Source organism: Myripristis murdjan, chromosome 14, assembly GCF_902150065.1.
Source record: "Myripristis murdjan chromosome 14, fMyrMur1.1, whole genome shotgun sequence".
Classification (NCBI taxonomy): domain Eukaryota; kingdom Metazoa; phylum Chordata; class Actinopteri; order Holocentriformes; family Holocentridae; genus Myripristis; species Myripristis murdjan.
In genome coordinates, this window is record NC_043993.1 from 22,227,892 (window position 1) to 22,241,019 (window position 13,128).

General features: G+C 41.6%; 1 protein-coding gene across 1 annotated transcript in view; it reads left to right on the forward strand.

Annotated features, from left to right (window-relative positions):
- Positions 1–1,238: 1,238 nt before the first annotated feature.
- The window catches only part of gria3a (glutamate receptor, ionotropic, AMPA 3a), an 82,206-nt gene continuing 70,316 nt past the window's right edge, over positions 1,239–13,128 (forward strand). The window contains exons 1-2 of the mRNA XM_030068560.1: positions 1,239–1,701; positions 2,149–2,307. Coding sequence (XP_029924420.1) covers positions 1,611–1,701; positions 2,149–2,307 — 250 coding nt within the window. The 5' untranslated portion in view covers positions 1,239–1,610. The remainder of the gene's footprint in view (positions 1,702–2,148; positions 2,308–13,128) is intronic.

Here is a 13,128-nt window from a genome sequence, read left to right on the forward strand (position 1 = left end):
ACATGGTAAAGTTACAGTGGGTGAAATAAAAAAAAGAAAATATTAAAATAGTTTAGCTTGGCAGCCCTAATACTCATCACAGTTTTGTTACTGCTGTGCCAAATTCATGTTTGGTGTTAGGGAAGACAGAGCGGTCCATAGACTCCTTTCAGTTGTCAACAACCCTGTCTTTTGATTGGATGATTTACCAGGGAGACGCAAACCCCTGACCCCGTCCCACCCGTATGAGGAGCTTCAAATTAGGTTGGCGCCCCAGGGCTCTCTGCATTAACTATTCATGTAACCTAAAAAAAAAAAAAAATCAATGTGAGCGTCAGTGACTAACACCAGTAAGTCAGTTAGGATTCCAATACACAGCATTAGGTAGGCCACCAGACAGGTGGGACCAAATAGTGATTAAATAGTGATAAATCACTGCATTAGCTCTCCCCTCTGGTCTCTACACTCAAACACCTGCAGGGGACAGCCTAAGATTGCTGTGCTACCGTACATGACTGTGTGCTACATGAGTGCAAAATGCATTATAGTGATGGAGTCAAAAGTGGATTTGGAAAAATGTAAATAACAAACGTATCAACTAATCATCTATTGGCTACTAAAAGAAGTTGTTAGTAGCCTTAGGATTACAGAAAAGGGGCAGCTTTGATTACAAGTACTGCCATTTCACCTATAATATAAAAGATAGATAGATAGATAGATAGATCTTAAATACACCTATCATATTACTCACATGCACACATACTTGACATGCATACAGTAGATTGCATACATTACATTACATGCATACACACTCATAAACATATATTACATTGCATGCCTATGTTCATGGACACATGATTACATACATGGGTCTATCACTTTACATAGCATACCTTCCTATCTAACATACAGACACGCGCGCGTACGCACACACACACACACACACACACACACACACACACACACACACACACACACACACACACACACACACACACACACACACACACACACAGCAGTCACCAGTCTATATGAGGCGTTTTCGTTCCCAGCAGCGTGTCCCAGCTGGGTTTTAGAGGCAGTACTGAATAGACGCTGGGCTGCTGGATTTCTCTCTTGCACCACACTCACACACCAAACCCAGCAGAGCAGGCTGCTGGCTGCGCCGCCTCAGACCACAACTCTGCAGTGACGTGAGGAGGACGGGAGGCTGCTCTTATTATAATTCAACGTCAGACCAAGTTTGATAAACGCCCCCCCAACTCACCTCCCTCCCTCCTCTCTCTCTCTCTTTCTCTCTCTCTCTCTCTCTGTGGCCCATTTGAATGATCCTCATCCATAATAAGACCCCGCTTCTCCTCTCCTCCTCCACCACCACCACCACCACCACCACCACCATCTTTGCAGATAAAGTCAGTGCCTTTTGATTTTTTCCCAACAGCAGAAGATTGGCGGTGCAGTTGCGCTGACACGCATCCACCGTGGTTGCACGCAGTGAGGGAGACAGCGCGAGAGAGCCGACGCATCTTTATCTTGTGGATTTCTTTGCGCATACAGCCAGTGTACATGGTTTTCCCTGCTTTTCCTCTGTCACATTCACACCAGGAGTTGATTTCAGTTGCCGGAGAAAAATGTGGCATCGCACAAGAGCGGCGGTCCTTATTTTGCTGTATTTTTTTCTGGGGCAATCGCTCGCAGGGTTTCCAAATCAAATCAATATTGGTAAGTTTGACGGGATACTCTTACATAGCCCGTTTTTTCCCCCTTCTTAGTTCACATAGTCTAAATAGGACGGGTCTCTACAAGTGTCAGCCTCATGTCGCATTGATTAGGCTGTTTGCATAATTCATTGCTAAGTTCACTTCTCTACGTTAAACAGTAATGTTATGTGATCCTGCGCGTCTTTGTGGGCGGCTGGGTAAAAATAGTTGATAAATCTGCATGCATGAGTTTCAGTGTTAAGTGACTGGAAACGAATTTGGCTTCTGACTTGCTTATTTCTTTTGTAAAGCAGTTTCAAATACTCTATCAGCCATCCTAATGGGTTATATTGCCTGGTCTCTGTTAAAAAATAATTATTCTGATCATTGGTGCAAGAAAACCCACCCCTCCTATTTGTGGAGAAGCAACAATTTAGAGTGATGTTATATGACATTTTCTCCCATGTAGGTGGACTGTTCATGCGCTCTACAGTGCAGGAGCACAGCGCCTTCAGGTTTGCTGTCCAACTGTATAACACCAACCAGAATGTGACGGAGAAACCCTTCCACCTCAATTACAATGTAGACAACCTCGAGTCCTCCAACAGCTTCTCTGTCACGCACGCCTGTGAGTATCACAACGCACACAATTTCATAAGAATTTCTGCCAGAACAGCTGGAAGCCTTCATGTTGCCCCTGCCCACAAATACAGATTTTTTAAAATTCTAGCCCACAGGAAACTGAATGCTGTATCATGCTGTAGGTGGGCTGTATTGTAGGCTGTCATACAAGTACACACACACACACACACACACATAAATGCACACACACAAACACACACAGCATGGAAAATAAAAATTTTGCTCAAGCTCTCTCAGTGACAGGCAGATACAAAAATTTCACCCAGCACTCTGAATTTTTATGAGCTGATATGGTTGTTTGAATGAACTGGATCGCCTTAGACTTGAAAAACTCCCCTTCAGACAGCCTGGTCTAATAAACAAATTCCTCAAAATTCACCAGGCAGCGGCTTGAGGCTGGAGTATCATGGTCTGTGAAGTGGCCCCAGCATCATGATGTGGGCAGGGTAACTGCACTGCTGCAGCTGAAATGAAGTGCTTTGCTCAATGGCACTTAGATGGTTTTAGAGGTGAGGAGAACATTTCTAGGCGGGTGGCTGCTAAACCACTTCTCTGACCCTCCAGTTACTGCTACACATCAGATATAGGGCTTTTGTGTAGCGTACAATACTCCATAATCCTGTTAATTAAGCTCGGTGAAGGTTGTCCCGGTGGCTGAGATGGCTAAGGTGCAGACTGTGTGTAACTGTGAGACTCTGAGTTCAAATCTGAGCCCTGTCCTTGGTCACGTGTCATCTTTCCTCTCCTCCAGCGTGATAAAAATTCATACTGATCGCCCCCGACAAGAGGATTTGGCTCATGTTGAATGTTTTAGGAGTGGAATCTGCATTTCTAATCCCCCTCTTACTATTGTTGTCAAAACTAAATGCAGGGTAGTTGCCATGTTTAGGCTCCTACCTGTTTGTGTGCTTAAGAAACAGCCTGTTGTTTGAATTTCACTTCAAGTTTTAGTGAAGAGCGAGCCAGCTTGTAAATCTGGGCCTTAGCCAAGCAGGTTTTTCATTCCCATCTTTTGTTATTTTCTGGTAAATGGTTTTAAAAGGCATGTTGAGGGATAGTATCTTAGACGTTTTTGGACAGTTATCTACTCTTGTTCCCTGAATGCATTTGCCTTGGTGGATGAATACCTACACTCTTATGGATAATCTTTTTGTTCATTTGCACAAACGCTTTCATGGTCAAAATGGTTGCGGACCATGGGAGGGCTTCATAATTGGTCCACCAGTTGCTTCCCTGCCAGATAGGGCACCAACTTCTGTCTGAAGAATTAATTTGCTATCTCTCTTCCCACCAACTGCGCTACACACTTCACACTTAAAGATCAGCTACAGTAGCCTACACCAAACTGTGTCAGCTGGCACAGACATGACTGTGTAACTTAATGAAGTGAGAAAAAGACTTAAAAAAAAAAAAAAAAAGCAACAAAATTTTGCCTCATGCCTTGAGGGCTCAGCTATAAAAATGTAAAATGTTGGTTAGGTGATGTGGTCGGCGAGGATGGCAGTTGACAAAGAACATGCTCTTATTTACAGCAGCCGCCTGGGGGGGCATAGTCGGAGGGCGAGGGACGTTTACACACATGTTCACACACTCGCACCTTTATGTTTCCCAGTACGACCACAGCCGTGTGGTGTTCGGCCACTGAGTAATTCCACTGGAGCAGCTGTGGGGTCAGCGACTAGCTCAAGGGGACGTCCACAATCGCTGTTGAGGGAGTGCAGAGTGTTACATGCTTGGCTAGACCAAAACAGGGATAATGCACAGACTCCCCTACTTGGCCCCGAGTTCACTTGCTGGCATGAACAATACAGTATCTACGAGGTCAGCAGGATGGCTTAATATTACTCATCCTGCCAAGATCCTCCAAGTGACAATGTCAGCAGAGGGCAGCAATCATAACTAACAAAGCAGTTTTTCAAGTCTACTTTAATCCGGCCTTACACAGTAGTTGACTTTAGTCCACAGAAAAATTAATCAAGAATTTTAGTTATGTTAATGAGATAAGTATAGTCACTATCAATCCACGTTTTGAGTCTGATGTTTAATACACATTAATGCTTATGATGCATTGTAAGTTTTCATTGTAAGACATCTGCACACGTCTGCTCATAATCCACCCAGGATATGTAGAGAATTGCAATAAGTTGTACCTCCTACAAAGGACTTGGAGATATAATAATATTGTATCTATATTTCGATATGATACTAGATATAATCTGGGATGTAATATGGTTATATGGCATAGGTGTTGTGTATTCCTGGTTTTTGTAGGTTGCGTTGCAGTAAATAAATGCAGTTTCTTCGAGCTGGTTTGTTATTTGCCTCTATCTGCCTGGTCATCATATCCACATTACTAATGGTCTCTTGTGTATAAATGTCTTGTGAAAGCACCAGTAGTCATCCCTACAGTATCATCACAAATGTCAGTTCTGAGGTGTGTGGTCAAAGATATGATGATACTTGAACCGCTAGAGAGAACTCGGATTTCTGATGGCTTACAAATGCCATTATAGTATTACAGGCACTTCACACACGTATACACCATAGTCAGGATCCTTTTCTTTGTGTTTGTGATGTCAGTGTGCAGTGATATTTTGAGTAAACGAAAATCTGGAAGAACTGCAAGAATTGCAAGTCGTCAGGAGCTCAGATTTTACGTGCAGTACACACAGTTGTTCCTGTGTTTGGTTTCAAGAGGGTTAATTTCTGCTAGAGATGGTTCTGCTTGCTAAGCTAAAATCTTTTCAATTGAAAAAGACCAGTGGGCAGCAGGTAATTACACAGACAAACCAGGCATCTGAGTGAGCATTGCTTCAGAATGCACCCAGCTATAGTTCTCATTTTGTCAATATTTCATAATGCCTCGGTTGCCCGGCAGGTGTTGATCTTGGAAATTAATTCAATTATTTATTTGACACATAACCATTTCAACAGAATTATAAGTTATTCATTGCTGTGCCTCCTCTCGGCCCACCTTGTCAATTTTGATAATAGAAAGTGTTTGGTTGGCTGGATGTTTGTTGTTTTCCCTGTTCAGCCATTGGTATCACAAAAAAACTTATTCTTTAATAGATGAAATAAACAAAAAAAATCAATTATATGGATGACAGGAAAACATAAAATATATAAATGGCTTTTTGATTAGTGTTTATTTGTTGCAAGGGTGGATTCAGCTTGGAATAAAGGAGGACAGTGTTGCTGTCCTCTAGCTGGGTCAGTATGTAATGATTGTTACAAATCCCTGTTGGCAAATGACTGCATTATTGGCAGTTTGGATCAATAGGTGGAAGGTCACAGTCCAGTGATGGTGTGTCTGTGGCTCCAGTTTGTTCTCTAGCACGGAAAAAAAAAAACAATTCACACAGAGCCCTCATTTTCTCTGTCTCCGTCTCTCACTTCTCTCTCTCTCTACAAATATGTGGCTGAACAGATCACACCAGAATTTTCCATTACTGCAGAGACTGTATCCAGCCCAAAGTGTGAGTGTTGTGAGTGTTGCACTGCAAATGCAAAGGTCCCAGCAAAATGAACCGCTAAACAGCTATGTAAACGCTGAAGCAAGCAGTGATTATTGCATAATGTTCACTCATTGTAATGTGATTGATTCCGACAAAGGGCAATTCGCCGGACAGAGCAGGGCTGATGTTTTTATTATCTCACCAATTTGTGGCTTGGATGAAGCTACTGTATGTGTTGATGTGACACCTTACCCCGGGCCAGAATGGATTGTGCACTAGGATGCAGAAATGGGAAGGTTATATCTATTAAGGCTGAGGTCACGGCAGGAGGAATGGGTGGAGACAGAGGAGTGAAGACAAGTTGTAGTGGGATTATAGTTTCAGCATGTAGTGAAAGGCTCAGGTTGAAGTATTTCCCTAATGCATGCATAGTCTTCTCTATAAATAGTGTAGCAGTGGTTGTAGATGGCATGTATTCATGTGTTCAACTTCAAATATTAAACACATCAGCCCATACTAAATATATTTGGAGGAAATGACAGTGCATTTTGGATTGATTTGCAACAACCAAAAGGAATATTTCCTGCAATTTTATCACTGCAGTGTAGCACACATGAATTTATTAATGCTTTTCTTACTTTTCTTGTGGTACAGGCAACATAGATTTTCATCAATTTAAATTTTTTCCAGCTGTTCTAGACAAGAACTTTCATTTGATTAAATTGCATTATAACACTGTATTTGTTTATCAGCTACTTAACCTCCTTCTGCATTGTGTATGACTCAACCAGTGTGGTGCTGATTTTACTGTATCTCAAAATGTGCTGCATTGCATTGCAGCCTCCCTAACATATCACCAAGCAATTTTTTGTAGCTGTATCTGTTCATTTTTCTCCACTAGGACTTTATACTCTGATCATTCATTCATGGTTTTGGGAGCAAAAAGGTTTCAGGGGGTTTCAGAGAGAAAAGCATTTGGCTGAAAATACTAAAATACCTACATTCAAATGTCTGGTTGCCGATTCTCTGCATTGTTTGTGCTCTAGTGATTGCAGCAGAACAATTACACTGTAATATAACCCAGCAAAGCAAAACAACCATCGGACCCATCACATTTCTGAAAACTCATCTGAACTGACAAGTCATGAATGATGCATGAGCACCCAAGACAAGGTTGTCAAATTGTTTGACCTTAGGGAGAGCGTTCTACATGATAGTTTTCATCTTAATGTGCGCTCTTTTGCCCGAGCAGTACTGTAAATGTGTCTATCCACAATAACTAATTATAACATTTAGTTGTGATTTATCATAGTGACATCAGAGTTGAGGAGGTCATACATAATAAGAATAAAAACCCACTCCCTCTTATTTTATGGCTCCAAAGCCACAGTGTGCTTAATTTTTTTTTTTTTTTTTTTTTTTTGGACTTGATGGAATGATCAAATCCTGAATAACATGAGGAAATATTTTCAGGTGTTACTTAGTTGACCTTGTGTGAGATTTTCGATTTTGTAAAATGTTGAATTAACCATTGCACCTTGGAGCATAATGTACCTTGATATTAGTAATGTGACAATCAGGCTTATATTTGCATTACACTTTAAGTTTTAAATGGACCCGCTGGATCTGGGAGCCCTTGAACAGAAAGAGACACTTTCCCAAAAGCATGTCCTTTTTATTATGATGTGCTGACAAAAATATCTGAGTTACTGCCACTGCAGCCAGAGTCCTGTCAGCTTGGATGACCTGCCCCAAGTTGACAAGCATTCATCCTCAGATTTGTCATGGCGCTCTCATTGGGTAGCAGCATGACAAAAACAGAAGAGCTTTAAAAATCTCTTTGGAATAATTTTGTCGGCCTGAAGAGCCAGCTCAGTGGCAGGCTGTAGCGTTGTTTTCCTCCTCACTGATACAGCTTCTCCTGTTTTCAGTGAGATGAATGCATTATTTGACCCTCGGTGCACTCAGCGCTTTTATGCTGTATTGGTGTGCAAATAAAGGGTATGAAAGATTTTCTGCCCTTTGATTTGTTAAAGCAACATTCATGGGTAATAATTGAGTATGAATGCCTTGGCACTCTTCAGATAAGAGAAATACTGCTGCAAAGAAAATGGTCATAAGCTTAAGTACCAACTACAATAAAGGCTTTAAAGCAGTATTTGAAGCATCGTTGACTGCAGACATCACTGGCATTCACGCACAGCAAGCCAGATGTATTTGACCAAATGGTCACACGGACATCCTGTGAAAGAATCTCACTTCTTGCTGCCCTCAAATTGAGTGTCTTAACCCATCCACACCTCACTAAGGTTACCCATGCAGCAGCATTTTCACCCACAGCACGCCTGGTTGTAATGCTGTAAAATGGCGGAACTGTACTGAATCGGTTTGAGGGCAAGCCACTGGCATGTGCAAGTGCCCCTTTCATCCCGTGCATCAGAATGTGCTTACATGTCAGAGCGACGGTGATCACTACTGACAAGCTACAATAATGCTGCAGCAGTATGTTGCAGTTCTTACACAACACCCCTTCACCGTGTGCCCACGGATTGCCGCGGCCTCTGGAAACCGAGGCTGTAATTCACTAAAATGTTACCTGAGATTATTCAAGGACAACAAGCTGTGAATTGTGCAGAATAATGCAAAAGCGAGCCTGAGATGCCATCGGGGCACTGAATAATTTAGAAGAGCTGCTTTCATAGATTTCAAGAACTTGCATGGGCCTCATCGTTAATTCTACTTCATATTTGTGTTTGTATCAGTAAAGTTAGGCGAGGAAAATTAAAAGTTTCACAGTATTTTGATATTCATAATAACATTGAAAGAAAGGAGGCATAATTTACCGAGTGGAGTTTTCACATTGTGTTTCATGGCTACAGTATATACCAGGAGCAAATGAAGTGGGTGAGTGCTTATAAAATTTCACACGTCAGAAGTCACACCACCACTTTGCACACAAAGTCTTGAATTCTCCACTTTTCTCACAAGCAGTGCTTATACTTTTCTTGAGAGGAGTCTTCTTAGTGCGGGTTACTTATAATTCCTTCCACATTCTAGTTTCTGCTGCAGAGCTTACAGCCATTTTATTATTCACTTACTTAAAGAACATCTATATAGAGTATGTTGTATTCCCCTGCCTCTTGTAATAGCGGTCTGGGGATGTTGTTTTTGCAGTGTGCAAAGCATGTGTAGGTGGAGTGTTAGCATCGTTTTTGCTGCGGCGCAGTGAAATATTAAAGTGTATTCTTCCATACAAGACTCCAGTAGCCACAGGCCCTGTCTGTCTCTCAGTGCTGTGGATTTCTTCCTATCATGTTGTCTTAGCATGTGGGTGCATCATAATCATAGCTCTCAGATTAGGGCTAATCCAATTTAGATGGGAGTGCAGTGTTACCCCACTATTTTGGTATAATGAGTATCTGCAGGGGGTAACCCACTGGAGGAGCATGTGTGCTTTTATGTTGCACTACTTTGTAAAATGGAACTCAAGCCAATGTGTAGCCATAACGCCCAAGGATATTGCCCACTCAGGCTTCAGTCCTTATATGCCCTCTGCTGCCTCTGTGTTTGGTCAACTGAGAGTAATTGTACAGCAGCACAGAAAATGCAAATAGGAAATTCTTTAATGTCACAATACACCGATTACTTATACTGTTTTTGCTTTGCTGTGAGGCATATATTTATCTCATAACTTATGTTTACTGTGGTTTCATGATGAAATGGAACTAGCAATTTGTTAACAAGCCTGTCAGAAGAATGAACACAGCTTATCAGCCTTGGACCAGATGTACTGTATGTAATGTACAGTATATTGTGTAGTGTGTACATCATACTGTGTTTATGTGTCTAAGCACATTAACTTGCCTAATTTGCATTGTGTCCTGCTTTCTCCCGCAGTCAGACGTGGAGTACAGCCATGATAAGAAAAAAAAGTAAAAATCTGTGTATCCAAAACGACTTAACATTTGCCAACTGAGTGGATAATTGTGTATGAAGTATTCTTTTGAGATTAGTATTGTCATCGTCATTAGTACTGCCATTACCAGTGTTGTGCTCGTTATTCAAACAAATAATATATTACTCAGTTCAAAAGTGATAATAGAGCTTTACGTATAGCACTTCTAGGGAGAATTTATTAGTTACCCTGCTGCTTACATGACTTTATTATCATTTTTGCTCCCCATAAACTACTAATAGCATCTTCTCCCACAGTACAAACAAAAGTTGAGATACTTCAGTTCCATTTGCTGTTAATGACCAGTGACAAAGAAAAAGTGTTGACGTCAGATGTTGTTATCGTCTTGCTCAGTACAATCATCTAGCCCATGTAACATCTTCCACAATTTTTTTTTAATTGACAGTTATTTCTTACAGCACTTGTTATTGGGAAAAGTCACTGTGTTACTGTAACACAGTACTGAGTAACACTTACGATCCAACACTGGTCCTTTGCATAAAGAAAATATTTGAAATTGGTTACCTGACGACATTAATAATACAGGAAACTGCGTATCACTGGTGGCAAATTTTGGCCAACATTTCTCAACATATTCTTGCTCTGTCTTCCTACAATGCAAACTAATCATTGTGCTTTTGGGCTTTTTAAAACTGCATTTTACCCATACAGGCCCTTGTGTGTGCACACACACATAAATACACACGTATGCATGCCTTCGTTTGCAGACGTGTTTACCCAAAACCTTGTCTTCTTTATGCTTGCCATTGGGAGCAAGTGAGCTGTGGATTGTTCACCTTTTTCATATCTGTGTGCTTAGTCATTTCGTTTAAACACTGGATGCTTCTGGTTTTGTTTATGATGACTGTGCACCAAGATTGCGTTGGAATTGCCCTTGGGACATGAATTGGGTAAAAACATAATAAAATATAATGTGCACAATCAGAAATTACTTCTTGCCAGCAAGAAATCACTTTATCTTTTATCCATGTCAGTTTGTTCTTCATGGATTATATCTAAAACCGATGATCACTTGATAAGTTGTGTTTTTCTATGAAATTATGAAGTCTTCGAACAAACAGTTTTTCTAAAATTATTGAGAGCTTGGTTCTAAGATACATCTCAAGGATGCACTGGGATGCATCATCAGTGATGTTCCTGGGATCATTGGGGGTTTCGGGTCTTTCAACATCATACCCCCTCACCCAGGTGACCCATCCGGGGTTGATCAAGTCCCAGGTTGCATCCCAGCAGCAACAATCCACTGGCTTGCCACTCCGCTTGTTACCAAGCCATTTCTTGGTGAAGCCGAATGGGTTGGCAATGAAGGATGCTCGCTTCTCAGGCCTCTCCTTCCTTCGTCTTCTGTGCCACTCTGCACGGTGAGCTGTCATGAGCTTCTTCCTGAGTATTTCACATAACTCTGCAAGTGGCTTGCGTTCTTCCTCACTTGCCGCCTTGTTCTGCTTCTTGAGTGTTCTCAATTCTTGCCGCAGCTGCTGGATCTTGATGGCCCTACGGTTTTTGATGTAGGGTTTCTTGCCGCTACTTGTTTTGACGAAGCCGAATCTCTCAGCCGCGTAGCTTACAATGATAGTCGTCATTGCTTGCAACCGTCTGTCCACCTCGCCTTTCGCTGTTGCATCTATGACTTGGCTCACATCTTCATCAAACTCCTGCCGTTCTCTTCTGCTGGTTGCTCGAGGTCACTTGATCCTCTGTCGAACTACTCTGCTTAGAGTCTGGGGAGTGGGTGCCTGGAGGTGCCTGGAGGTCCTGGCTCTGCTCCTCCTGCGTCTCACCAGGAACTGGTCCTGTGCGCTGCACCTGTCTCTCCTTCTCCAAACATTTCATCCTGGCCTGGTGGATTTTTAGGCCCTGCAGATTCTTGCACTCTTTGCCACAGATGCATCTTGCAATCGTTGTCGTTTGTCCGTTAATCTAGGAATATAGGAAAATATAGGAAGGATGGCCTATATTTTTTAAAATCTGTGTTAGCTCTGCAATGGACTGACCTGTGACCTCTTTAGAGTGTGTCGCTGCCATTGGTCCAGTGCATGTCGGGATACAACTTCTCATGACCCTGAATTGCAATAAGTGGTAGAAAAAGTGAATGAGTGAAATAATGTACATACTACATTAACATACTATATATATATACTGGTATATTCCTATACCAGTGAAATATTGTCAGATATGTTATAAATATAGTCATGTATGAACAAAATAGAGATACCTCACTCTTGATATGGTGATATACGTCTAGCTGATATATGTTAAACATATACAAAATGTATAATTTATATTTGCCCATATATGAAAACAATATATGAGCAATATATGAATACAACAGTGGCAGCTGGTCAAATTTGGAAGAACACATGTGTTGTAATATATGCTACAATATAGGTGCCGAATATGAATACATTTCATAGATGGATATGTAATATGGACTTAATGCTCTGTATGTGCCACATGTGGAAATCCTTTTTCATATATTGTATTTTGGTATGAGGATGGAGTTTGTCCTCAATCATGTATTTTAGCAGCCATTGACTGCTGTATATATTTTTGGTCCATCTGCTCAGTGCCATTAAAAACTGCATGGGAGCCTGAGGCCTGAGACACTCGATTCTCCCACAGCATCCCTGGACACGCTGCCTGTCTGATACAGCACTTGACCCCTGTCGCCAGAATGGAGAAGGGGGCTTGTTACCCTGAGTAACACAGGAGGGATGTTGGCTGTGTGCTCTGGCTCTGCAAATCATCATTCAAAAGACAGCATCTATCTCTGTGGAAACACTGGATGATATATTTGATGTGTTTGGTAGTTATTAGTTTGCAGAATTGTCTTTTAATGCCAGGAAATTGATGGGACACACCTTGATTTTCAGTAGATATTCATTCCCTCACTTGTGCATCTGGCAGAAAATGATAACCCTGCATGTAAACCTCACATAAATTATTACTGTATGAACTTGAAGTTTTAATGAAATGTTACTAGAAAGCCAGTGGTGAACTCTGCTTGGAAAATATAGGCTAGATCAGAGGTTTGCAACCATGTGCCATGGTGAGCCGAGAGGCTGCAGGTTTTCATTCCAACCGAAACTCCACCAGGTGATTTCACTGATTAGTCCTTCCTCTCTGCTTGAAAGTGAGGTAATCAGCGAAATCACCCGGTGGAGTTTGTGGTTGGAGTGAAAACCTGCAGACTCCCGGCTCACCATGGCACATGGTTGCCTACTCCTGGGCTAAACCTGGCGGCTGTTTGTTTTCCCTTTGATATTAGTGACTTTCACTCTTTCCAGTGCAAAGACAAACACTTGATTTGCACTGTTCTTTTCCATGAAAAGTTAAATCTTTTTGTGTAGTTTTACATAGAAAGTTTTCTCTG